Genomic DNA, 26,923 nt, shown 5'->3' on the forward strand with positions numbered 1-26,923 from the left:
GCAGTAGCAGGTTCTGCCTGGGTGGGAAGGGCAGGAGGAGAATTCCTTTTCACAGGCTGGGCGTCAGCCAGGTGCTGCTGCTGTCCTTCGGGAGGGTCTCCTGCTGGACAGCTCTCTGGCAGGGCTGAACATAAAATCAGCGCCGGGGCAGCAGGTCCCATGAGTGGACCTACAGCGGAGACCTCAGTAGCTGTGTCGTGTGATTTGTCCCGTTTTCACTCTCTGTCACCTGCGCTCATTCCAGACTCCAAGGCCAAGCAAAGGCTGGAAGATGGTGATTCCCTGATACACACGGCAGAGAAAAGGGATGAAAAGCTCATGCCTGATGTGTCTCGAGGGGATGGAAAGCGCCTGATGGAACGTTTGAATCTCTCCGTACAGATCTCACTCTCTAACCACCCAAGCCGTTGCGGCTTTATCACGTGCTCTTCCCCACCTCTCCAGTGCTCATCTCCCGGCTCTCTCTTACCTTCTGCCATTGGGTGATGTCTGTATTCCCCTCCCATCCTTGGGGGCTGGACCAGTCCCTTCCCGGCCCCCATTCTCATTCTGAATGTCATTGCCGTCCCAGCCTGACTTTGTGTCAGGAAATGTGCTTCCCTACCTGCCCATGCTCCAGGTCATTGATACACAGACACTCCTGCACCTGTGGCTACCTCTCATCATCACCCTCCCTCTCACCTGGCCTCAGGAGCTCTCGGGACTGCTCCGCCTCCTTTCTCCAGCACACGTATAGAATATCCTCCGTCAAACACCGTGCCAGACGCAGAGGAGACCCAGCGAGGGGAGCTGCAGCGATTGGAGAAGCTTTCTCTAGGGAAGAGAGGATCCCTAAAGCCTGGAAAGGCACCAAGTATCAGCCACAAGGTCACAGATCAGCGACACTAACCGGGAACAGCCCAGACTGTGGGGAGGGGGGAACCAGCTGGGTCTGAGGGGAGGAGAGACATTCCTGGGCTGTCTGGGGGAGAGGCCGCGTGGTGCTTTGGGAGGATAGCTGTCGAGTGCCGGGGCTGGGGGTGGTTTGGGGGATGTAAACCTGGTGCCCTGGAGGAGTTATGGGCTGCTCAAGTGGTTTGAGGAAATGGAAACTCCTCTCCATTGTCTCCAAATCTTTAAATGCCATGGCCCATCCTAGGGCCCTCGAAGGTGTTCATCTTCCAGGTGCTGGGACAGAGTGGTCAGCTGATTATTGGTAGTTCAGCTGCTGGTCGGCTGCTCAAAGGAAGCTGAAAACCCAGGGAGGCAGTGTCAGGACTGGGACATGGACAGGCTGGCCCAGGGATCGGAGCAGGAGTGGTCAGGCCTAATGGTCAGAGCCAGAGGCCAAGGCAGGGGTCAGAGCCAGAATCCGAATCCAAGGCTCAAACAAGTGTCAGGTGCAGTGCAGTGGCTGGTCAGAAAGTCTCTCCGTTGCTCAGACAACTTCCTGTGCCTCCTTCTGACTAACGTGGAAGTGGAGAGTAGCCGTAGATATATGTTGTATATAACGTGGTATGGTGGGGCCAGTCAGGATCCTTGTGGCTGGGGCCTCTGGGAGGGCCAGAGTTCTGCTAGCCCCTCACTTCCAGTAGTTGTGGGTGAGCTGTCCAGTGATGCCTGGGCGTGAGGGCTGCACGGGAACCTGTGGGTCCGGATTAGAGGCCCACACGCCCTTAACAGGCAGGACTGCAATTTGTGAAATGAATGTTGCTGCTAGAGTTTCTGCAGTTGCCGCCCCCCGAGCATGTTGGCCAGGCTGTGTGCTCCTGCGCGCTATGCATGCATTACTGAGTTAATTCTCACAGCCCCCTCCCGCCCCATGCTCTGATGAGGGGAAGGTCACAGGCTGCATCTGCTGTAGAATGGGGACTGGAACTTGGCTGTTCCCAGCTCCTACCCCAAGCTTAGTCCACTGGTGCCTAGCCACATCAGCCAAAAGTACGTTTCTCCCTCTCCCCAGCTGCCAGGCTCCCACTAGTTGGGGATTCAGGAACAGCCTGTTCTGGAGTTGGGCTAGAGGTTAGGGGTGGGGCCTGTTTCCTTCCCTTCCCGTGCCACGGCACCTGGGCTCCCCAAGGGCAGGAACGCTACTGGGCTGGATGCGGCACCTGGAAAGCCTGTGAGAATCTTGCCAGGCCCCCTCCAGTCAGACCGGGCCCAAACAGAGACATAAGGTGGTGGAGGGAGAGTGCCAGAGAACACTGCCTTATTTTCATGTCTTGATCTTCTGTTAAGTACCATGTGGTTGTGTGGGCAAATCTTGGAGAGGGTGGCTGGGAGCACTGGGACCCATAGTTCAGCTGTGTGATACTCTGGGTTTTGTCTCCGTCTCTCTAACAGGCTAACCCTGCTCCCATTATCGTGAACACGGACTCCTTGGAACCAGGGATCTCTGTAAGTCTCCTGCTTGGATTTTCATTTTTTTTTCTGTAGAATTAACATGATGACGCTACCTGTCTGGGCCCTGGGGATACCACTCCCTGGTATCCCCCACGCACCTGGGCCCAGGGGATACCACTTCATCCTGCCATGGCTATTATCGTGGGGGGAAGCTGGCCTCTGTAGAGCTGCTCCTCTGTGCACTCCTCACACCAGCTGTTCCCAGCTCCTTTGCTGAGGGAAGGTCACTTTAGTGCTGCTTCTGTCCATCCACCCCATTGTGGCCTTTCTCAGTATCACTAGGGGAGCTATTACCTGAAAGCAAAGCTCGGATCAGAGTGATTGGCCAATGCACCAGCCTGCAGGAGGAAATCAAGGAAGTCCTCTCCGTGGAGACCGTGCAGCAGGTGTTAGCAGCAGGAAGGCAGGGCCAGGAAGAGAGTCTGGGGGTGGTGGAAGAGTGGGGAATGAGCTCCTGAGGGCAGATTCTGGGGAAGGGAATATACTTGGTGGTGGGGAACCAGAAAGGTGAATCTTACTGGACAGGGGGTTTAACCTGGTGACCCATGAGACCACTTCCTCACTGACCCACTTCAGCCCTGCCCCCGCCGTTCAGCGGAAGGGTTTTGCCAGAACACTTAGCAATGTCCCTGCACAGGGCAGAGAGATGACTACGGGGCTCCTGCAGTGCTGGCTGCATAGACCTGGGGCAGTCAAACTTCACCCTGCGGAGAGACGCATTGACAGTGTGCCAGGCGTCTGCCACCTGCACCTAGTTGTCTTAGGAGGCCGCAAATGGCAGCCACCCTCCTCTTTAACACGGGGGGCAGCTCTGCAGATAGAATCATAGAATATCAGGGTTGGAAGGGACCCCAGAAGGTCATCTAGTCCAACCCCCTGCTCAAAGCAGGACCAATTCCCAGTTAAATCATCCCAGCCAGGGCTTTGTCAAGCCTGACCTTAAAAACCTCTAAGGAAGGAGATTCTACCACTTCCCTAGGTAACGCATTCCAGTGTTTCACCACCCTCTTAGTGAAAAAGTTTTTCCTAATATCCAATCTAAACCTCCCCCACTGCAACTTGAGACCATTACTCCTCGTTCTGTCATCTGCTACCATTGAGAACAGTCTAGAGCCATCCTCTTTGGAACCCCCTTTCAGGTAGTTGAAAGCAGCTATCAAATCCCCCCTCATTCTTCTCTTCTGCAGGCTAAACAATCCCAGCTCCCTCAGCCTCTCCTCATAACTCATGTGTTCCAGTCCCCTAATCATTTTTGTTGCCCTTCGCTGGACTCTCTCCAATTTATCCACATCCTTCTTGAAGTGTGGGGCCCAAAACTGGACACAGTACTCCAGATGAGGCCTCACCAATGTCGAACAGAGGGGAACGATCACGTCCCTCGATCTGCTCGCTATGCCCCTACTTATACATCCCAAAATGCCATTGGCCTTCTTGGCAACAAGGGCACACTGCTGACTCATATCCAGCTTCTCGTCCACTGTCACCCCTAGGTCCTTTTCCGCAGAACTGCTGCCTAGCCATTCGGTCCCTAGTCTGTAGCTGTGCATTGGGTTCTTCCGTCCTAAGTGCAGGACCCTGCACTTATCCTTATTGAACCTCATCAGATTCCTTTTGGCCCAATCTTCCAATTGGTCTAGGTCCTTCTGTATCCTATCCCTCCCCTCCAGCGTATCTACCACTCCTCCCAGTTTAGTATCATCCGCAAATTTGCTGAGAGTGCAATCCACACCATCCTCCAGATCATTTATGAAGATATTGAATAAAACCGGCCCCAGGACCGACCCTTGGGGCACTCCACTTGATACCGGCTGCCAACTAGACATGGAGCCATTGATCACTACCCGTTGAGCCCGACAATTTAGCCAGCTTTCTACCCACCTTATAGTGCATTCATCCAGCCCATACTTCCTTAACTTGCTGACAAGAATACTGTGGGAGACCGTGTCAAAAGCTTTGCTAAAGTCAAGAAACAATACATCCACTGCTTTCCCTTCATCCACAGAACCAGTAATCTCATCATAAAAGGCGATTAGATTAGTCAGGCATGACCTTCCCTTGGTGAATCCATGCTGGCTGTTCCTGATCACTTTCCTCTCATGCAAGTGCTTCAGGATTGATTCTTTGAGGACCTGCTCCATGATTTTTCCAGGGACTGAGGTGAGGCTGACTGGCCTGTAGTTCCCAGGATCTTCCTTCTTCCCTTTTTTAAAGATTGGCACTACATTAGCCTTTTTCCAGTCATCCGGGACTTCCCCGGTTCGCCACGAGTTTTCAAAGATAATGGCCAGTGGCTCTGCAATCACAGCCGCCAATTCCTTCAGCATTCTCGGATGCAACTCGTCCGGCCCCATGGACTTGTGCACGTCCAGCTTTTCTAAATAGTCCCTAACCGCCTCTATCTCCACAGAGGGCTGGCCATCTCTTCCGCATTTTGTGATGCCCAGCGCAGCAGTCTGGGAGTTGACCTTGTTAGTGAAAACAGAGGCAAAAAAAGCATTGAGTACATTAGCTTTTTCCACATCCTCTGTCACTAGGTTGCCTCCCTCATTCAGTAAGGGGCCCACACATTCCTTGGCTTTCTTCTTGTTGCCAACATACCTGAAGAAACCCTTCTTGTTACTCTTGACATCTCTGGCTAGCTGCAGCTCCAGGTGCGATTTGGCCCTCCTGATAACATTCCTACATGCCCGAGCAATATTTTTATACTCTTCCCTGGTCATATGTCCAACCTTCCACTTCTTGTAAGCTTCTTTTTTATGTTTAAGATCCGCTAGGATTTCACCATTAAGCCAAGTTGGTCGCCTGCCATATTTACTATTCTTTCGACTCATCGGGATGGTTTGTCCCTGATGCCTTGTGCTGGGCTTTGCTTGGTCCCCTAAATCAGGACAGAGTATTGCACACTGGGCCAGTAGTCCACAGGTGGCACCTCTGTAGTAAAGCATTTTAGATCTGACACAAACGCCAGTTCCGCACACAGCCCAGTGCATGCCAGCACCATGCTGGGGGGTGGGTCAGGGCTGAGTCGGAGAGAGGGAAACTGCGTTACTTGATGCATCCACTTACCTTTGTCTTAAATCTCAGCCCAGGGCTACCTCCAACACCATCTCTCCCGCCTGGCATCTGGCGGGGACTTGGGTGAGTCTCCTCTCTCTCCTTGCTGGCTGCATGGCTAGCTCCCGTGTCTGACCCTGCTTAGCTGCCAAGATCTGGCAGGGTCAGCTACGGGTGGTGCCTAGGCCTTGCTCTTAGCCCCAGCTGGCACCAGTATGCGTTGATGCAGAGTCCTGATGTAGGGGCATCACCCAACGCGTGTCTGCAGTCTGGGACGCTGCTGGCTGAGGTGACAGGTTCCCTACGACCCACTCTGAGCAGAGAGCAGGGTTTAAATCAGACCATGTGCTGCTGATCGAGAGCAGCTCTGCAGACCCAGAATCCGAGCCAGTCCCTTCCCTGCTGAGCTCACTGTCTGAATGGCTGGCTTTGTGCCCCCTTTCTAGTCTTCCTGATCATATCCTACCTCAAGGTGAGCCAGGCTCCTCCCAGCACCGCAGAAAGAGCCTGTCTTGCCTGGTTGGGACCTGGGGCCATCTGGGTCCCGTTTGCTGATGCCATTTTACCAGTAAGTCTGAAAGAGGAAACTTTCCTAGAAGGGAACAGGACCCCTGGGGCAGGCGGGGGCGGGGGCAGAACTGGCTTTGCCCTGAACAGGCCGTCTGGGATTAAAAGCCTGGTTTGTCTCCTCTGCCTGTCGCCTGGAACTCACCAGGGTGGCAGGTGAGACGCTCCCTCTTGCCACTTCGTGTTCTCTCTTTCCACTTTAGCCACCATCATCTTGTTCTTCCTCCCACACCAGCCCCAGCCCCTGGCTCAGCTGTGCCTGGCCCCGTGCAGATGGGCAATGAAGGCAGAGGGTGCAGGCAGTTCTCCCTCCCTCCATGGCCCTGCATACAACTTTGCACGCAGGGATCACAGGGACCTGTGAGACTAACATCGCAACCAATACTGGGCTCCTCCAGGGGCCCTTAGCCCCCCCAACTCCACAGAGACCCTCAGGGCTGGCTCCACCCTCCCTGTGGCTGAGCCCCAGTTCTCCTAAAACACAAGCTGGGCCTTAGAGGCTCAAGATAGCCCCTCACTTTTTTTCTTCCTTTACTTGTTTCCTTCTACCCCCTCTTTCTCCATCTTGGTAGCTTACTGTCTCTGTCCTCCTCCCCCATTCCCAGCTCCTTGGCTGGGAGCCCTGTTTTTCCTGTCTATGATTTGAGGTCTGTTCCTACTGCCCTGTTCTGGTGGGTTTGATTAGATTATTAGAGCACACTAATCACTATGGAGACAGCTGGCCAATTATCCCAGTCATCTCCTGAGGCTGATCCTGGGGGTCTGATTCAGGCACCCATAACTATGTCCAGAGAACCAGCTGCACTCAGGGCTACAGACACCAAAACCAAGGGCCACAAGTGGCTGTGGCTGGGGAGTTATTCTGTGGATTCTACTGTCTGTCTGTAAATCTAGGAGAGGCCCTGGGTTTAGAGACCTAGTGCATTTTGTCTTCTCGCCTTCGACTGGCAGCATTTTGGGGCAGGGATCTCTGTGCATCCACCACAGAATTTAATCCAACAACACCCAGCACTCCAGCTACAATTCCCGAGTAAGTTAAATTCTGTTCTGTGTAAGGGTTTATCCCATGCTTATCACTGTACAATCTGAGCACCTAAATGAAAGAATCCCTCAGAGGATAATCCCCATCGTGGGCCAGTTCTGTAAGCAAATAAATACCTACCTGTGAATCCGAATCCACTTTCTGTACATTCTCCATCCATGGCTTCCAGATGTCCTCACAGGCATTTCCCACCCTCCAGCCTGGCTGTAGTCCTTTCAGAGAGAGCCACTGGGGACAAACGCCACACAGACAGCAATGTCCTTCCACTGTAACCCAAGTCCCCTTTAGAAGAACTGTCTCCAAACAGAAGTATCCTTCAACGTGTACTGTAGCCAGTGTGAGTAGCTGACTCTCCTGTCTGTGCTAAGACACCCTGTAGGGTTAGAACTCCCCTTCCAGGGGCTTGATTTTTTTTTTATTTTTTATTTTTTTTTGTGCATTAGCATAATAGATTTTGCACATAGCGGGGGCTTTTACCCAACCCAGAGTGTGGGTTATAAAAAGCATATCTACCTTGTAGACAGTGCTGAGTGTGTCAGAGGTGCCCCCAGGGACTGAGCGAGGAAACCTCCCTTTGCTTTCAGATGATGCAATACCTTTGATGGCCATTCCAAGAGATCAGCATGGAAAGCAACTCCAAAGCGTTGCGATTTTCTTCTGGTGGTTGCCAGCCCCAGACTAAGGCCCATGGAGCGCTTGTCTGGCGCCCTGCAGAGAGCTGGTGGGTCACATGCTGCTAGCTGCTGCTCCTTGTTTACACTAAAAGACAGCTACAAATACCTGAAATACTTTCCCAGTGGTACGATTCCATGTAACCAACTGCCGTGTAGTAGCCGCAAGGACGCGACTGGAGAGTGACTGGAGCAGAGGTGGCTACAAGACCATCTCTTTCTTAAGGTCTGGTCTATACTAGCAAACGCTGGAGAACTCCTAACTCTGAAGATGGTCACCCAGGAGCAGACATAGCAGACCACTGTATGCCACGTGGGCACTGCTGACTTTGTCACGGCCTCTTTGAACTTGTGTTGTGAGCCTGGCTAGCCAGACACATTAGTACCAGTGGGTAATACCCTCACGTTTTGCCTACTGAGAGTCTACTGGCAAACCTTGCTGCAGGTCACTACAGCCATCATGGTGTCTAGCCCTAGTTACCACACTCCTACAGCCATTCCATGCTCACCTTCATGTCACAATCACAAACTCGTAATAGTCAGCCAAGGGTCTGTCTACACAGCAAAGGAAAACCCAGGGCTGGTCCATGCCAGCCACCTTGGCCTGCGGGGCTGTTTCATTGCTGTGTAGACGTCCAGGCTCAGGCAACCCTGCGAGGTGGGAGGCTCCCGGAGCTCAGGCTTGAGCCCAAGCCCAGAAGTCTACACAGCACTGAAACAGCCCGAGCCCTGCGAGCCCGCATCAGCTGGTGCAGGCTTGCTGCAGGTTTTTCTTTGCTGTGTAGCCGAACCCCAGGAGTACACCCAGCAGCTCAGCCTCTGTGACTTGTCTCAAACTTATAACAAGAGGAGTAGGACTGCGATTCAAACACTCTCCTGTTGTCCTAGCTAGGGAAGAGCAAACACACTGGCCCGTAATGAATGCCCTGTGACACTCTACGCTGAATGAGCACAGCGGGCCCTTGCTGGAGCAGTGAAAGAGGGCTAGCATGTATTATTTATCTGCGCTGTGTACAGTGCCAACCCTGGTGTGCAAAACATGCAGCATAAAAATGGACATGACTGAAAATGAGTCACTAGGGTTTGGTAACACAGCAGGAAGTCTAGTGTCAAAGAACAGGTGAAGAGACCAGACAACCTGTTGTCTATGGGACCCCCTGCCATCTGCAGGCTAACACCATAAGGGTCCCCTTGCTAGCTCCCAATATGCCCCCTCCTCAACTCTGGGGTTACTGTAAATAATCTTGTCCTAGGGATTCCCCCCTCCTGGTCTCAGTTCAGAGAAGGATCACTTGGGGTGCCTAAAGGCCCTTTTCTGAATCCTTCAATCTTTGTACCCCTCTGTTTAAGATGGCAAATTCTGGATGGCCCAGGCCACAAACCTACCTCTTCCACAATAGACGGATTGGGGATAAGGCATCCTTCAGCATCCAGGCATGTGTATGCAGTGTGCTGGTTCTTGATTCTCCCCTCCCAGGTCAAATGCATGTTTTCAAGATCACAGGAATTTATAAAACAATAGAATATTATTTTAAAAACCAAACCAAACAAGCAAAAACCCTGCACCTGGAAAATCGTATCCCTTCTCAGCAGCATTATAAGGAAGGGCAGATCTCGAGGGCATGGCATGGCTGTTCATGGCTGCCCTAGAGATTGGTTTAAGAACCCCCAGTGTGGTACAAGGAATGAAGGGAGACAGCAGCTCACATTCTGTTTGGAAACAGGGTTAGAGGCAAGCTGTTTCTGATCACGGGTTAGACTCTGTACATGGCATCATTGCCAGAAAGCCACTCCCTGTGCTTTGTGTAAAAATGCTGCAAAGTTGCCCTATGTGATACTAAAAGGACCGGTATTTATAGCATGTTAATTTCCTCAGTGAGTGCTTTCCTGTGCTGGCATTCACCACATCTCCAGTTACGGAGACATGCAGGTGTCTGGTTAGTGGCCATTCTAAATATCCTAGTTTTGGCCTCAAAACAGAAAAATTCAGCCTGGCCACACGCTTCACTGGATTCAGACTTCCAGACTTGGGCCTGCTCTGCTACGAAAATAACTGTGTCACTCCAGGGTGTGAAAAATCCACCCCCGTGGCCATGCCGTTAAAACCGACCTAACTCCCGGTGTGGACAGCGCGAGATTGACAGGAGAATTCTCCCATCAATCCAACTACCCCCTCTCGAGGAGGTAGATGACCTACGCCGACAGGAGAACCCCTGCTGTCCGCATAGGTAGTATCTTCTCTGGCGCTCTGCAGCCGCTCGGCTGCGTCCCTGCAGCGTTTTAGAGGTAGCCAAGCCCCCAGTAGAAAGCATCGTTACCTGACTACTCTGAAATTAGGCTGATCTTTTCAATCTAGATAATTGCCCACATCAAAAAATGACTACACAATTTGGGATAAGAATTTACAGTTTCGCTCCCTTGCTCAGAAGAGACCAAGGCCGGGAAGAGCAGCAAAGTGCTGCCGATCAGGATCTGAGGTTGAAATGGGCTGGCTCATTGTCGCTTGGGGAGCTGGTACTTGTCTTTTTTTAAGAGGCTGCATCTGCTCCTAAATCTGAACATCTGTTTTACAAAACTGAGCCTCCAGCTCTGGTAGCTGCGGAGAAAACCTTGCAGTTGTGAGTCACGTGTAACTGACTAAGTGTGCACTCCTGCCAGAGTGTGCAGACAGCCTGCAATGGCTCTAGAAGGACTGTGCTGTCCCGTTTATCTCACTGTGATTATAATTTAAATGTCACCATCGTTAGCTATGTCACTGCTGATCAAAACATGCAAGAGAGGGAGGAGCGTATTCTGAAAAATTACACACTCTCGCGTGAGCTCCTCAGAGAGGCAGGGCTTCATTTGTGGGAGGACCTTGGGCAAGTACCACTACCTTTTCCCCTCCACCTTGACTGCTGCTCAGGGTGGACCACGGGGAACAGTTGACTAAGCCTTACAACATGCTTGTTTCATAAGTAAATATCGCTATCTGCATTTTCATAGATTCCAAGGCCAGAAGGGACACTGCGATCACCCAGTCTGACCTCCTCTATAGCACAAGCCATGGAGCTGCCCCAAACGAATTCCTAGAGCAAAGCTTTTAGAAAAACGTCTGACCTTGGTTTACGACTTGTCAGGAACGGCGAATCCCCATCTTACATATGGGGAAGCTGAAGCACAGTGAGCTATGCCTGCACTTGTACAGCAAGTCAGTGGCAGAACCAATAACCCAGGAGGCCTGTCTCCTGGGAAACTGTACTGCGGAAAGAAACTGAGGAGTGAAAATAAACAGCATATCAGACATAAGATCGCAATTCAGCATGCCAGCAAATGTTTGGTTTGAATATGCAGATACATTACATCATGGGACAGGAGATGGAGTAGTCCCTCCCTGCATGCCTGTTGTGTGATTGCACCTGGAGAGTGGTGTCTGAAAGATACTGACAGACTGAAATGAGCTCAGACCAGACTTTTATCTGTATAACGACGTCTCCCAGTGGTGTGAAAAATCCGCCCCCGGGTGCGACGTAGTTACACCCCCCGTGTGGACAGCACTGTGCTGCGGGGAGAGCTGTTTCCCTCCAGAGCTTCCGCCTCTCGGGGCGACGGGGGATTAACCACACCGCTCCCGTCGTCCCTGAAGTCTGCCAGTGTCACCGCCATGTCAGCACCCTACGTGAAGACAAGGCCACAGAGGAGAGCAACAGCTGCTTAGAGGGAGGGATTGATTTAGGGAGCGACGTTAATGAGGGGATGGCTATTAGTGAGGACGGGCAAGGATGGCGTGCATAGCCTCTGTTTGCCAGAAGCTGGGAATGGGCGACGGGATGGATCCCTTGATGATGACCTGTTCTGTTCACTCCCTCTGGGGCACCTGGCATTGGCCACTGTCAGCGGACAGGATACTGGGCTGGATGGACCTTTGGTCTGACCCAGTCTGGCGGTTCTTATGGAATCGCCATGCTATGGGGCCTATAGGTATATTTAGGCGGCAGCTCGGAGAGAGCCCCCCAGCTTGGGTAGACAGACTTGCACTAGCTCTATGCAAGCTAGCATGCTAAAAACACTAGTGTGGACATTGTGGCACCCAAGTCCAAGCCCGCCTGACCTCTGGGTCTAAGCTTGGGTGGCGAGCCTGAGCCACTGCCAGTGGCCAGACACACTCTCAGCTGCAGTGTAGACATTCCCCTCTGGGGAATGCAGGTTTCCCCCTGTAGCGCGCATTTGGGGCAGGTGAGGGTGAGAAGGGAGTGGCAGGGGCATTCTTGCACCGCAGTGCTTGTGTGTTGTAATCACTGCTCGGGGGGTGGAACCAGCAACCGCTGACCAGAGGAATGGCATCCCCACTGCCCTCCACCCTCGGGGGTTGCATTAGCGAAAAGTGAAGCTGGATGCAAGTTAAGCTGAATAAGGGAGACTTTTTATTAAACCCTGTGTACTGCTCTGTGCGTGTGGCTGCCTTGCTTCCAGCCTAGCTCCTCACACACATGCTTTCCTGATGGCCCCTCCATAACAGCCCTCCAGGGAACATGGCCCTCTGACTCCAGTTCCACTGATCACGGTACAGGGCTAACAATATTGCTGACCCCAGGACGGAATCTGGCCCTCAATCAGCATCATGTAGACAACAGAGTCAGCGGCATGCTAACCAAGGAGGGAAAGGAATACTGTGATGTGGTGCTAGGGGATATAGAACTGAGCAAATAATTTGTTCTGGGTGAAATCCACCCCTGTTCAGAGGGCCAGTCAGAGGCAAACTTAAGGTGTTGGAATGTCTTATAGTGTGGAGGGACGGGTTTCACCCCCTCTGAATAGCTGGATATTCAGTATTCAGACTTTGGAATATGTGCTTTGTTGGTTTGTTAAATTACATGGTATCTCTTCTGTTCCCCAGCTGGCTGCCTAATGCAACTAACCAACATACTCTTGCATGAAGTTTGGATATTGCAATCAAATCTGAAATTTGAAATTCATTTTTGGTGACTATCCACATCTCCAGGCATGATGGGGATGTTCCCAGTGTGTGTTGGGCCAGAATTGGGGTGTGTGACACTCAAGCATTACAAGATGGGGGAAGGGGAATGCAAAAGAGCCCTTGACTCATCTACGTTGAAATTTATATTTGAAGTAAAAGAAAACGTTGGCACAGTTTGCTCATTTCTAACAAGGAGCAGGAATGGGATGGAACTGAGACCAGGAGCTATTGGGCTGAAAGTCAGGGTCCGTGTGAAATGTCTGAGGCCCAGGGAAGGGAAGAGAGCCCTGCAGCTTGGGATGTTTAATATTAGAGTGAACAAAGCACCCGGAAAATAAGAGGGAAGGTCTTGGTCTCCTTCCATTCCCAGGTGAGGCACCGCCTAGTTCCCTGTAACCATCAGGGGACGAGTGGTTTCGGTTCCATATAGGCCTCCCTTGCTCCCAGCTCTGCCAGTGGCCCAGGGAAGAGAGTGTGTTCTTTACTGGGCTGTATACCGACACTGATGACTGCCCCCTTCTTTACATAATGGGCCGCCTCACCTCTAATTTGATCACCTCCCCTGCATTTTACCAGGATACCACAGTATCATGCTTCGTTTGTTCTTTGTTATTGCCCTGGTCACACCTTCCTAGGCTTTGACAAAATGAGATCCACGGTAGAAGAGTATCTGCGCTCCCAGCCCCTCTGCCAGGCATCAGGCGTGAGCCAGCGGTCTCTAAGGGTCTGCCTTCACCATGGCGCCTGTCCCTATGGTAGCTCTATATTGCGATAACCGCTCCCCACACCACCCTGAGTTTCAGAGCCTGGGTCAGCTGACCCAGGCTAGTGGGCCTTGGGCCTTGGGCTGTCAAATTTCAGTGCAGTTCTTTGAGCTCGGGCTGGAGCCTGAGCTCTGAGACCCTCCCCCCTTCACAGGGTCTCCAAGGCTGGGCCTCAGTCCGAGCCCAGACTCCGCACTGCAATTTTATAGCCCCGCAGCGTGAGCCCAAGTCAGCTGATCCGGGCCAGCCGCAGCCGGGCCACGGGTCTTTTATTGCGATGTAGACGCACCTTAGCGCCTAGCACTGGGGGTATGCGTGTGTGTTCTTGCCACCTGCTGCGCCAGCTCAGTGCTCATCGTGTCGCTCAGGAAGAGCACAGCCTCAGCTGGGCGGCGGAGGCTCGGACGGGTTTATTGTCGGCGAAGTCCGGTCCTAGTGCCCAGCTCAATGGTTACGGGTACGCTAACGCACGGACGCCCCTTACGACGGACTGGCTCCCGTCAGCAGCGGGACTTTCTGCTGCCCTCTTGGCCAGACAAAGGTGCTCCTCCTGTGGCTTCTCTCTTCTACACAGATACAAACAATTTACGTACCGCGCTCCTGTCGTGGTTAGTTACCAACCTACACCTGGTACCTGTGGGTTCGAACAAAACATCTCTGTCCATGAATCTGTCCTCCCGTCCTTGTCTTGCCCGGGGTCGGTGTGTCCCTGTACAATCCCCAGGAAAGTGTTTACATGGATACCTAGTACTTAGGGGTGTCTGTGTCTCAGTGACGCTCGCTGTGCCTCTGCCCAGTTCGTGTGCCAGACAGCAAACTTGTGAGCAAGTGTCTGCTTTAGGACAGGGCCTGCCATTTGCTCAGAGCCTGGCTTCTTGCTGACTTTGGTTCAGGTCTGATACCAGGCCCAGTGCTCCAGGCTCTCTCTGATCACTGATGGGCTGTGTGCCCTGTCACGGTGGCCAAGGCCTAGCCGTGTGAGTCTGTCGCATAGCAAGTATGCCCTGCTTATTCTTAGACTCACAGACTTTCAGGCCAGAAGGGACCATCATAATCATCTAGTCTGACCTCCTGCACATCGCAGGCCACAGAACCTCACCCACCCACTCCTGTAGCAAACCCCTAACCTCTGGCTGAGTTACTGATGTCCTCAAATCATTAAAGACTTTAAGTTACAGAGAATCCACCATTTACACTAGTTTAAACCAGCAAGTGATCTGTGCCCCATGCTGGGGTGGAAAGTGCAACCCCTCCCCAGGGTCTCTGCCCTTCTGACCCAAGGGAAAATTCCTTCTCACCCGCAAATATGGCAGTCAGTTAGATCCTGAGCATGTGCATGAGACCCAGCAGCCAGACACCTGGGGATGCGTTCTCTGTTGTAACTCAGAGCCCTCCACATCTAGTGTCCCTCTCCGACCATCAAAGATATTTGCTAATAGCAGTTGTGGAAGGACCATAGGTCATTGTAGGCAGTCTCACCGTACCATGCCCTCCATAAACTTATCAAGCTCAGTCTTGAAACAAGTTAGATTTTTGGCCTCCACTGCTCCCCGTGGAAGGCTGTTCTAGAACTTTTCTAATAGTTAGAAACCTTTATCTAATTTCAGGCCTAAACTTGATGGCCAGTTTATATCCATTTGTTCCTGTGCCAGCATTGGCCCTTAACTTACATAACTTCTCTCCCTCCCTGGTATTTATAGAGCACAATCGTATCTCCCCTTAGCCTTCGTTTGGTTAGGCGAAACAACCCAAGCTCCTTAAGTCTTCTCTCATAAGACAGGTTTTCCATTCCTCTGATCATCCTAGCAGCCCTTTTCTGCACCTGTTCCAGTTTAAATTCTTCTTTCTTAAACATGGGAGACCAGAGTTGCACACAGTATTCCAGATGAGGTCTCACCAGTGCTTCATATAATGATAATAGCACTTCTCTATCTCTACTGCAAATACCTCACCTGATGCACCCTAGGATTCAATTACCCTTTTTTCATGGACACATCACATGGGCAGCTCATACTCATGCTGTGATCTACCAATGCACCCAGGTCTTTCTCCTCCTCTGTTGCTTCCAGCTGATACATCCCCAATCTATAGCAAAAATTCGTGTTGTTAGTCTCTAGGTGCATGACCCTGCATTTTGTACTATTACATTTCGTTCCATTTCTAGTTTTCAAGGTTGTCCATGTCATAGTAAGTATGCCTTGCTTATTCTTGGACAGGTTGAGATTGATATTTTGCAGTGAGATCTCTGTAGCCGTTTGCCATCCTCTGTCCATGACAATGAGAGGCTATTGGTCTTTGCTTGGTCTATGTACATTGGCCCTCAATGAGGGTGAGAGGTTGGCAAGGACTTCTGTGTACTTGTGTTTTTTGGGTGTGCGTGCGTATGTGTGTTGTTTCTCTGTGGTCATGAGTTTGGGCATAGTTGTGTCTGTGGGGTGCTGGGATTTAATGCAGGATGATGCCAGAGGAGTGTTTGGGATCAGCACAGAGAACACCGTATGTCGGAAATAAGATTCCCAACCGGCAACTCTGGACACTTGATAAACTGAAATGAGACTGTGGGCCAAGTGAAGGGGGCTGCCCAGCTCCAAAGGTTTCCTGAACCCAAGGGCTTCAGAGAGAGAAAGGCATGTGAAGGAGAGGCAGAGCAAAGAGCTAACCCAGTTTTCTGAGTTTTGTATAGGTCAGTGTGTTGGGAGAGGGAGGAGGAGGTGGGTAAATTGTGTTGGTGGGAGAGCCCAGAGTAAGGGAGATGAGACCCTTAAGATGGAGCCTTTAGCCCCACCAAAGGGCTTTACTCTGTGCACCGGAATCAATTCGCCACTGGGGTGGAAGGAAACCGTTGTTTAACAGCTGCACAGCAATGCAGCAGAGCTGCTTGGAGCCATACGTACCCTCTGTTCAACTGAAAGTTCACGGGGAATTTGGAGTAGCTGCAAAGAATGTAATGACCTGAGCCAGAGTTTAGCTGGCACATGGGTCTATCACCACTACTTCCTGCAGAAGTCTAATTTTGTCCTTAGAAGTCTCCAGTCCAAGTGCTGACCGAACCCAAGACTGCTGTGCTGTGCAGAGGAGATAGTAGGCCCTGATGTTGTGGCTGACCACCTTGGCGGTAGATCAAGGAGCCAGATAGGTTTTTAGAGCAGCTTGCTTGTGACAGAATGTAGAGTTGCAGGAGCCAGCATAGACTAGGCATGGCACAGGCATCTCCTCAGACATATAGAGACAGAGCGGGAGAGCCAGAACCTGCCGCTTGTGCTCAGAGGAGAGAGTTTTTCCAACACATCCCAAGGGAGATGTGCTGCTGATCTGCAATGATTACAGCTCACCTTGTAGTCTGATTCCAGGGCAGGGCATGTGTTTTAAAAGCTGGTAAAACTGCCACCATATTTTCCTTGACTCTGCCCAGAATTGCTACTGGTGACACAGGCATGACATCCAGGAAGCTATCAGCAGTACCTGAACAAGATGGGACCACCCACGGGTGTCAGATGCTCCTGTGTGACTATTGCCCTGGAAAGAGCTGGAAAGGTTAATGAGTCTGAACAGTGGGACTTATGTAAATAGGCTGCAAAACTAGACTTGAAAGACATGGCATCTGCGAAGCCTGGAAATGCCACTTCCGGAGCCCTGTACAGATTTGATCAGAGCTCCAAGCAATGGAAACTGAAGTTACTGTTTCCAGCCCAAATCGATCATAGACTGAGTAGAGTACAGAGAAGCACACAGGCCTCCAAGGGCACAGGAATCTGCTGGGGTCCATTCTGTGCCATGATCAAAGCTTCCTGTTTCGAAACCAGAGCCAGGACCTGGTGATGTCACTTAAGGCCAGTAGCTCCTCGGGAGATGCTCACGGGGGCACTGCATCAGGCAGTCTTCAAGTCCCTGCCTCTGATCTCCACATTTACATCTGGGATCATTCCTCGATTTCCACATGGCCCTACTGTCACCAGCCTTTGCCAGCCCAGCTCCCGCCCAATTTAGAAAACCGCGTTTTTGTTCGAAGTCAGGGCCCAGAGGGAGTGGTTCTGAAGCAGCCAGGTTCCCCAGGATCATCAGTAATTAGTGCCATTTTGTTACTCTGCAGCCCTCCGCAGTGGTAGTTTGGGGTAAGGGATTTTCTCTTTCTAGACATCAGCCTAGTTTCCACACAGTGGATGATTTGGATCATGCACCTGTTTTTCTCTGTCCTTTTTACTGAAGGCATCATGGATGGTGGTGCCATCCCTCTGAGACAGTGCAGCGACTGCGTGGGAGTCGGTTTCAAAGTCCCCTGTGATGATCCTACAGGACTGATTGAGTTTAATATCAATTTTGTGTGCATAGGCTGAGTGACCATACCTGGGGCACTCAACAATTGAATAACACATGACGAGACTAGTTTCACAAGTGTTTTGGGGTCAGCTCCTCATTTTGTACTGGCCACTTTCTGGCGTACACAATTCCTAGAGCCCACTTTCTTTTTCAGCTTCTTGATGGGCTCTTGAACATCAGCGTTCAGTCTAATGTGGCGCCTAGGTACACTGGATATTCCTAGTGCTTGAGAATTGTACCATCCCATGATACCTAGAGTTTTTGCTTTGCCTGACCGTGTTTCAGGTGGAAGGCACATACTTGGGTCTTGCTAGGGTTGGCATTCAGGAACTATGTGAAATAATATTTTCCAAATATACTCAGGGAACCAGTTAGAATGTGCTCAGTGTCCTCAAATCTTTCCTATTGGGTAACGATGCAAAGATCAACTGCATAATGAATCTTCACACATCAGGGAATTCTGGATGTCATTTGTGAAGACATGAAACAGCAAGCATGACAGCACTGAATCATAGGGCAGTCCATTCTGTGGAATACGCCACAGACTTTTCTGACCATCTCGATAGAGAAATGTCGATTCTCAGGGAGGAGATAACCTGACCATCTTGCTATTTCTCAAAATTCTTGCCCATTTCAGTAGAAGTGCACATTGGTTCACAGTGTCATAAGCAGCAGACGGATCAGCAAACACAACCACTGTAAAGTTACGGGCTTCAAAGCTATCTTCGATGTATTAAGTTAGGTTCACAACTTGGCCACAGCATGAACGGCCTGAGCAAAAACTGGATTGGTCACTGTCAGCTGCTCTTCCACCATTGAATCCATTCTACCATTATCGTCTGCTCATATAGGTCGAGCAGAGTAAAGCTTTTGGGTGGTAACTCTTTGCAGGGTTAGGGTCTTTATGTGGTCTGAGCAATGCAACCGCTTTCGCCTGTCTTCACAGCCTGGGTGTCTCCATTGTCCCCAGGCAGGAAATAAAGAAGTCAAGCAGCCGCTTCTGTGCTCTCAACCCAAAGTGACATAATAGTGCATTAGATATGGCATCATGTCCAGTTGCCTTTCCACATGTCAGGGTTTTCAGGCTGTTCTCAGCTCCTCCATGTCGAGCTGCTCATTGTGGACTTTGCTGTCTCTAAGGAGTGAGCGCCGTTCCTGCTTGATTTGCTTTGTTCTGGCCAAAACAGACAAAAGGCCAGCTGAGCAGGAATCAGCCAGACCAACATAAATGGTCATTGAAGGACTCGGTGGGACTGCCCGTTTAAGGGCAGATGGGGCCAGCCACATCTGTGCCATAATGAATTAGCTGTTTCCCAGCCTGAGGGGGTGGGCCCAAGGAGAGGCAGGTGATAGCCTGATGGACAGCTGGGCCTTAGAAAGGGCTGAGCGAGGGGAGTGCAACGTGGCTGTTGGAAAAGCTGGCTTGCTCATGTGTTCCTCTGGAAGGCCCTGAGCCAGGGTCTGAGCAGAAAGGGTACACCAGGGGAACAAGGGGAGAAAGACAGAGACTCCCAAAGGTAGCACAGAAAGGGCTGGGAATAGTGGGCTGAAAGAATCTTTGGTTTTTTGGAGATTTCTTGTGTTGTGCCTTGGCTGGAGGGTGAAGACACCTCCACAAGTGCCTAGTGTGTGGAGAGCTGAGGAGACACATTTTGGGGAGCGCCTGCAATGCAACATTTGGCCAGCAGGGGGTGCTACAGGGTGGCCATATCCACTTACACTGCCCCTGCACTTGGCAGCTCTAATTGAGTTCAAAAAGCAATCAGCTTGTTCCTACTATACCTGCAAGTTAAATAAATTCTCCCTTTGGGCAGCTCTCAGTAGTATGGTTTAATCTGTGGCTTCTATTCAGTCCATAATGGACTATTTCCTTGTCCTCTTACTGCTGGGTCTGTTCCTCTCCTCCTTTAGAGCACTCCTGGGTTTCTCTGATTCTCACGTACAAGTAGAGCATAAAACGGTATTCAGCCATCCTGTGTGAGTGTGGCCTAGGAGCTGGAGCACTGGCCTGGGCCTTGGGAGAGCTGGGCTCTAGTCCTAGCTCTTCCACTGGCCCGCTGGGTGACCCTGGGCAAGTCACTTCCCGTCTCTGTGCTTGTCTTCTCGTGCGTAAGATGTGGACAGTGATGCTGACCTGCTTTGGGAAGCGCTTTGAGATCTGCGGGGAAGGTGCTGTAGAAGAGCTGGGTGGTGGTGTATTACTGTTGAGGTAAAATGGTTTCTGAAGGGTCTAACGAAATTATGTTTTGGTAAGAGACCCTCCTCCCCCCTGGGACCTCAATCTTGTCCTCACTCCGCCAACAAACACAGCCTCCCTTTGAACCCAGGGGGCCACTCCCTTTTCCATCTTTCTGTCAACATAGCTTCTATTCTAGCTACTGGTGGAGCGAGGGGGCTTAGTAAGCTGCACGCCCTTGTGTCTGACTTCCCTTAACAGGGCAGAGGGGTCATTCGTTCTGTATCCAGAGTTCGTGCCCAGGGTGAGAACTGACTTTCACCTAATCAAACCTTGACTCTGCCAGTAATCTTTTCCAGACTTTACTCTCACCCTAGAGACTGGAGGCTGGTGGATGCTAAGAGGGCATTAGTCTTTTATTTAAATAGGTCAAAATAACGTAGAAAGTCACCGAGATTTTCTCTGTTTTATGGAGGCAGTCACAAGGGCCAGGGCATTACATCTCAGTGCCTATCCAAGTGGACTAGACTCTGAACTGTCACCAAAGTCCCTTATACCCAAGGGACTCAAAACCCTTTCAGCCAGGGATAAGGCAAACTCTGGCTTTTTTGAGACTTATCCCAATAGATCTGTAGAGTGCTTCTTGGAGCTCAATCCACACAGTTACCAGACACCGCTCAGTAGACATGGTATCTAGATCACATGCCCAGTATGGCAGAGTGGTGCTACCGTCTCTCATCAACTAGTCCTCCTCCTCCTGCCATCCTGGGGAGGATGATTGCCTGCTAAGCTCCCACAAGTGGCTGTGTACGGAGGCCACTGGAAGAAGAAATGGAGGATACTCACCAGTAATTTGAGTTTCTTCTAAAGAAGCCTGTACAGATCCATGCTCCCTGCTCAGCCTCCCCACACCTCGGAGTGCTGTTACCATCTGCTGGGCTCCAGGCATGCAGAGAAAGGAGCGGAGGTGATTGGAGCATGGTGCCCCCGTTCATAGCCTTGTTCCTGGACAGGTAAAAGCCACAACAGTGCTGCAGCAGGCACTGCTGTTGCTAGAGGTTCCCACCAGCCCAGCTGGACCCAAGAGTGGGAACGTGCAGAGTGTTCCAGCAGGTGCTACGTAACATAACCTTTCCTGACTTCACTAACTTCATCCTGCCACTGCAGCCTCTCTGGAGCGAGCTGGTGTCTCTGCTCCACACGCTGAGAGCCTTGGCGTGTCTTTCTGAAACATGTGAACGCATTTACTCCCACCCCTCAACAGGACTGCAAGAACCAGCAGCAACAAATCAAAACCTCATGGGATCCGTGCACCCATTCCTGTTTCCAATGAGTGAGACATGGCGGGTCGGGGAATAGAGATGGAGCCCTCCAGGCACTGCCCGGGACATGTCTGAAAAGCCCTTACGTTAAAAGGAACTAGAGGTGTGAAAGGGAGGTTTTACCCTCCCTCCCTTGTCGCACCACGAGCAGGAGGAGCCGGCCACAGGGAATGAGCCATGAGCACGGCCACGCTACTGCCTCATCCCCACAGAGGAGAATTAAAGGAGGATGCCAAGCGAATGGAAATGATTCTGTGAATCTGCAGCGCTGTGCGAGTAAATAACCCCCTGCTTCCTTTCTGCTCCAGCATGACTGGTACCAGGCAATTACAATCATTATCTGCTAGAGCGGTATTGAGTGGTGAGAGCAGCCAGACCCTTCTCCTTCCCCTTCTGCCATCACAGCCATTCTCCTGTCCACCATCATGTGGGCTCGTGCTTCTCAACTTGCCAAGGCCCAGACACTAGGCAGAACGTGGTGATGGGGATCTGAAACAAGGCAAATAAGAAAATGAACCCAGAAGGAAATAGGAATGACCTGAAGTTTTCTTCCCCGTGTAAATAACATTTACTGTGGCCTCTTAACGCTCATGATTCAGGGTTTCAGATTTTAGTAATTTTATTACCTTGAAACTGAGCTAATAAGGTGCATTTGGGATGTTGGTGAATGTGTCCCTCTAGAAATGCGTGCTGTTCTTACTCTCATTAAATCGCAGAGCTGGGAAACTACTGCTGAACAATGCTGTGGCTATTTGGTTGCATCTTTCAGTAATTTTGCTTTGGCTGAATTCATACCCCTTTTGAGTTTGCTTTCCATGAATCTTGTGTTGAGCAAGTTTATTGGCAGGAATGTCACAGAAACAGGGAACCTGAGAGAATAGTCATAGGATACGAATGTTTAACCTTGAACGCAACTGTTCATGTGCACCCAATCAGGGAACAGAATCAATAAAACGTGACCTGTGAATCCAGTCAGAAATAACCAGCACCGCTCCGATTTTGGATCCGAAGTATTTGCAGCAAGCTGTTTGCACACAATCTATGGGCTGTCAATTAATCGCTAATAAAAAACAAACAAAAAGCCTGTAAACTGCTCACAGGCCATTTCTGAACAGCAACAACAAAAGAGCCTAGGAACATAGGAATTGCCAGCTTGAATTGGTCCTAAGGTCCATCTAGTCCACTGTTTTATCTCTGACAACAACCAGCACCACATGCTTAAGAGGAAAAGCATAGGAACCCCACAGTAACAGATGTGGGGTAAACTGGTCCCCCCACAGGCCTCATTCTGGTCTTTAATAGTAAGTAAGATACTGGCTTAACCCTGAAGCTTGAAGTCTAATATCCCTTCCACACTTTTTGTTATAATTAATGACAACTGTGGATATTCTTGTGATCCATATAAATGTCCAGTTGCTTTATGAACCTTACGAGGTTATTGGTCTCAATTACGTCCTGTGGCCATGAGTTCCACTGTCTAATTACACGTTGTGTGAAAAGGTATTTCCTTGTATCAGTTTTGAATTTACCCCCTTTTGGCTTTATTGAATGTCCCCTTGTTCTTTTGTTAGGAGAAAGTGAGAACAAAAAGCTCCCAATCTTCCTTCTCTAGACCATTTATTATTTTATATGCTTCTATCGTGTCACCTCTTATTAGTCTCCTGGCTAGCTAAACAATTGCAGTCTTTTCAATCTATCCTTCTCTGAACTCCCCCACCCCCTGCTGTATCCTTCTGAGTGGGGTGACCAGCACTGCACACGCTGTCTCGGTGAGGGAATACCATTCAGTTATGTAATGGCATTATAATACTTTCTCCAGTCTCCATCCCATTCCTTATGCTTCCTAACATCTCTTTTAACCAGATAAATTACTGAAATAAATTACTTTCTGAATTATTTACTCCACCATATTAACTAGTTTGTTAGTAAAGCATTTGGAGGGTGTAAGCTGCAAGCTAAGTGTTATGTTTAAATCTTTTTAAAATTGATTAATCCACTTTATTTACCTCAATAATATCCTGCAGCAGTGAGTTCTAGAGGTTAGTTATATGCTGCAGAACAAACAAAAGTCTTTTTCATTGTTTAAAATGTGCTGCCATTAAAGTCACACAAGAGAGAACCAAGACGACAAAGGAACTCTGGGCTTTGGATCGGGCCCAAAGAAAGAAGTGTTAGGCTTAATTTTAGGAGGGGATTATGTTTGCGATTTTCAGCTTCAGAGCCCTGGATATGGGGCCTGATTCTCAATATTAAGATGCAGGGCTGGGTTTACACCTTATGCGCCCCTAGGCACAGCATCTTCAGCCCCACCCGCTACAGCTGACCTTTGTGTTGCACACCGTTTTAGAGAGGTAAGGTGCTCCTAGCATGCCGGTGCCCCTAGGCACATGCCTGCTGTGCCTCGTTGGAAATCCGGCCCTGTTAAGATGTTGAAGGGAATGCTGGCACCTGTCAAAAGCAAGCAATGAATCCCTGTGAGCTGGCAGGTGGTGTAACACACTGTCTCTCTTTCCCCAGGTGAACGGCAGTGATGGCATGTTTAAATATGAGGAGATTGTCCTAGAAAGGGTAAGTGCGATGTTGGGGCTTTCCGAAGCGGTGTCGCTCCGAGCGCTGTGGGTCACCATGTGGGTTTGCTTCTGCAGGACAGCAGAGCACCAGCACAGGCTGACCACACACAGGTTGAAACGCAGGATTTTCTTGTGCACTACACAGTCCGCCCAGCAATCTCCCACTCATTCACCCAGCTGGCCGCCTGATACAGGCAGGCAGGCACACAGGATGCACGGAGTCTCACACACACGTCTGCTCATGCACAAGTAGGTGGAATCTCTGTCTCCCACACACACACACGCACACACACGCGATGAAGAGTAGCTAGGGTCAGAAATCTGCAAACAGGCACATGAAGTCAGCTGTACCCTCTTCTGCCCTGTCAGCTCGTTGCGTATCACTTCAAGGTATTAATCACAGTGATATTAACCAGCAGAGACAGGTTTTCTAGTAAACTGGGTTGGAATGGGGGGAATTTCTGCCTGGGCCTTCTCCTCGTCTCTCTGTGAGCTACAGCGGCACAGGGCTGATGGCATACACTGTACAGATGAGAGCTAAAATTAGCTCCCACACAGGAGCTTGTGCTAGGGTGAGCTGGGACTTTCAGCAGAACATGTATCTCTGCCACACATTACTTCCTTACATCCTCTGCGCGGGTGAGTCAGGCATTGCTCCAGGCCCTGCGTGGGAGGGCAAGTACTCCGTCCTGGAGCCGGTGCTGTGGCAAGCCAGGTAGCAGACTTTCCCTGGAACGCCCAGATGAGTAATGACAGTGGAGAGAGGCTGTCCCTCAGGACTGGGCAGGCTCACGGGAGACCGGTTTTCTCAGCTCCCTAGAGTGTCAAACAAAGGGCCAGAATCTGCCCTCAGACATACAGGCAGCTCTGCTGAAGGCCATGGGATCTGCACTCCGAGGCCAGAATGCTGAGCTCTATAGCATGGTTGTAGTAAACTGCCCCCTTCCTACACCATGAGGGGCTCACTCCAGGAGCATGAGGATAAGGGCTGAGCCCCTGCCTCGCCCCGGCAGAACGATATGTTGCATGTGAGAAAGCAAGTGGCTTATTTTGATGGGTGCTTTTGGAGCCAAGGTGGCCAGGGTGCCAGCCTGTGCAGGTCTCTACACCACAGATCAATGACAAAATGTCCTGATACTCCAGAGTACCAGCTAACCCCCTTTCTTCCAACCACTGTTTGCCCAGGGGTCCCTTCGTTCAGGTAAAGCTGGGTTTTGCTCAGTTTTTATGGCATGTCATGGCCTGAGAAGACATACTGGCATTCCGATACCATGTAGGGTCAGGAAGGCATAGGACATAGCATCAGAACGTCACCACACAGACTGGGAAGCCACTCCTGGCTCTGTGGTAAAGCTGGTGAATGCCAGGCTCAGGCTGGCCAGGACAGCAACAGCTTTATGGCCATTGTTTCATTTGCACGGCACCTACTGGCAACAGCAGCCATGTGGGTTTCAGCCCATGGGCCCAGGCAGTCCCAGGGAACTGTGTGTCCGGGCCTGGCTGGGGCTCACACCTCAATAGTGAGAGGACAGTGAGATTTTCTTGCAGGTGGGTATCCAGCTGACTCCAGGGTAAAGGGATGCCCTCTGGTTATTCTCTAGTAGAGACCTTGACTTCCCTGCTCCACCACTTCTCATGAGGGATGCGCACAGGGGCCCACTAACACGAGCAGAGTGACACTAATTCGCACAAGTGCCAAGGCAAATCCCATTTTGAGTCCTCTGGAAACATAATCACCTTGGAGAACTTGTACTGGTCTCTTCAGCTGGTAGATCCAGCAAGGCCAGAGGCTATTCCAGGGCTGCCTACGGCAGTGACCAATTTCCTGCGTTGCTGAGCTACGCCCCCGTGCGTCCATAGCAGAGGAAGACAAACCTTGTAACTCTGCTTTTCTTGGCCTACAGACGTCTCCCTCTTCTCCTCTGCTTTGTATCGTGCAGGGTTATCCAGGGACGGAGCCTCCATCCACCCACACTTCCGCAGCGCTTTGTGGCTCGGGAGCGAGCTGCGTGGATGTAGGTAGTGGTACTCCCGATTACACTGGAGTTAGGCTCCAAAGCGGAGCCACAGTACAGTAAGTAGGACAGGTCTGAGGTGATTTCCCCCTCCTCCACCATTGCAGAAATCTAGGAAGCACCTTTCTCACTGGGGGGAGCGACAGACTCTGCAGGCCCCTAAGAGCCCAGCACAGTTTAGCAGCCCCTGGGGTATACAAGCCCTCGTGCAGATCAGCAGGTGTTATCGCTCTGAGTGCCATTTTTGTCAGATTGTCAGTCTGGATGTAGCTGTATGGAGCACAAGAAACCCCCCCTTTTCCTGGACCGACTACTGCCCATTCTTGGCCACGCTCAGAGGAGGGGTCAGACCCCCATGCATTGTGGAGCCTCTCCATAGCATTCCACACAGTTGTCCCTGGAATGCTGCTGTCTCACCTCAGAGACATGGCAGGGGCAAGCAGGATCACACTGAGATCAGGTCGCTTGTTCCTCTCCAGCTGCACAGGGGGTCACGAAGGGCACCTGCTCCTACATTTCCCGAGCCCCCATCCACGGAGCCCCACAAAGATCCTTCTGTCTTTCCAACAGCTGTGAGAAGCCACTCGAGGAGATTATGAACAGTGTGGACTGAGGTGCCAGCCACAGGGAGGCGACAGCAGCTTTACATCCCCTTCACAGCAGACAAATAACCCCAGCGCTCCAGGGGCCTGGCGAGATCAGCAAATGGCCAAAGCTTAGTCCTGGAGACGCATGGGTGGTGCTGGTCGGGAGAGGGAGGTACCTAGAACTCTCTGCCTCTACAGTTTCCTCCAGTGAGCCATCCGCCCTCCCACCAGGAAGACAGTCCACAGCTCTGGTGGCCTCCTGGACCTGCAGTGCAATTGGAAACCCAGATAACCCAGGGTGTGACAAGCACTCCTTGGCACCCGTAGCTAGTGAGAAGACTGCCCTGTTCTGCCGGATTCGGACCTAGCCCCGGGCACCACCTATTGCTGACCTCGCGTGCTGATCGCTGTCACTCTAAGCTATTCTTGTACTAGGCTGGCTGCTTCAGAAGCTGCAGCCAGGTCAGAGCACAGCAGGAGGTGAGTTTCTCCGTAGGTT

General features: G+C 51.0%; 1 protein-coding gene across 9 annotated transcripts in view; it reads left to right on the forward strand.

The window, feature by feature from the left end:
* The window catches only part of DLG3 (discs large MAGUK scaffold protein 3), a 179,995-nt gene that overhangs the window by 76,485 nt on the left and 76,587 nt on the right, over positions 1-26,923 (forward strand). For all 9 annotated transcript variants that reach the window (XM_073358605.1, XM_073358606.1, XM_073358607.1 and 6 more), the window contains 2 exons: positions 2,323-2,376; positions 23,770-23,820. In XM_073358605.1, the coding sequence (XP_073214706.1) occupies positions 2,323-2,376; positions 23,770-23,820 (105 nt within the window). The remainder of the gene's footprint in view (positions 1-2,322; positions 2,377-23,769; positions 23,821-26,923) is intronic.

Source organism: Lepidochelys kempii, chromosome 9 (assembly GCF_965140265.1).
Source record: "Lepidochelys kempii isolate rLepKem1 chromosome 9, rLepKem1.hap2, whole genome shotgun sequence".
Lineage (NCBI taxonomy): Eukaryota > Metazoa > Chordata > Testudines > Cheloniidae > Lepidochelys > Lepidochelys kempii.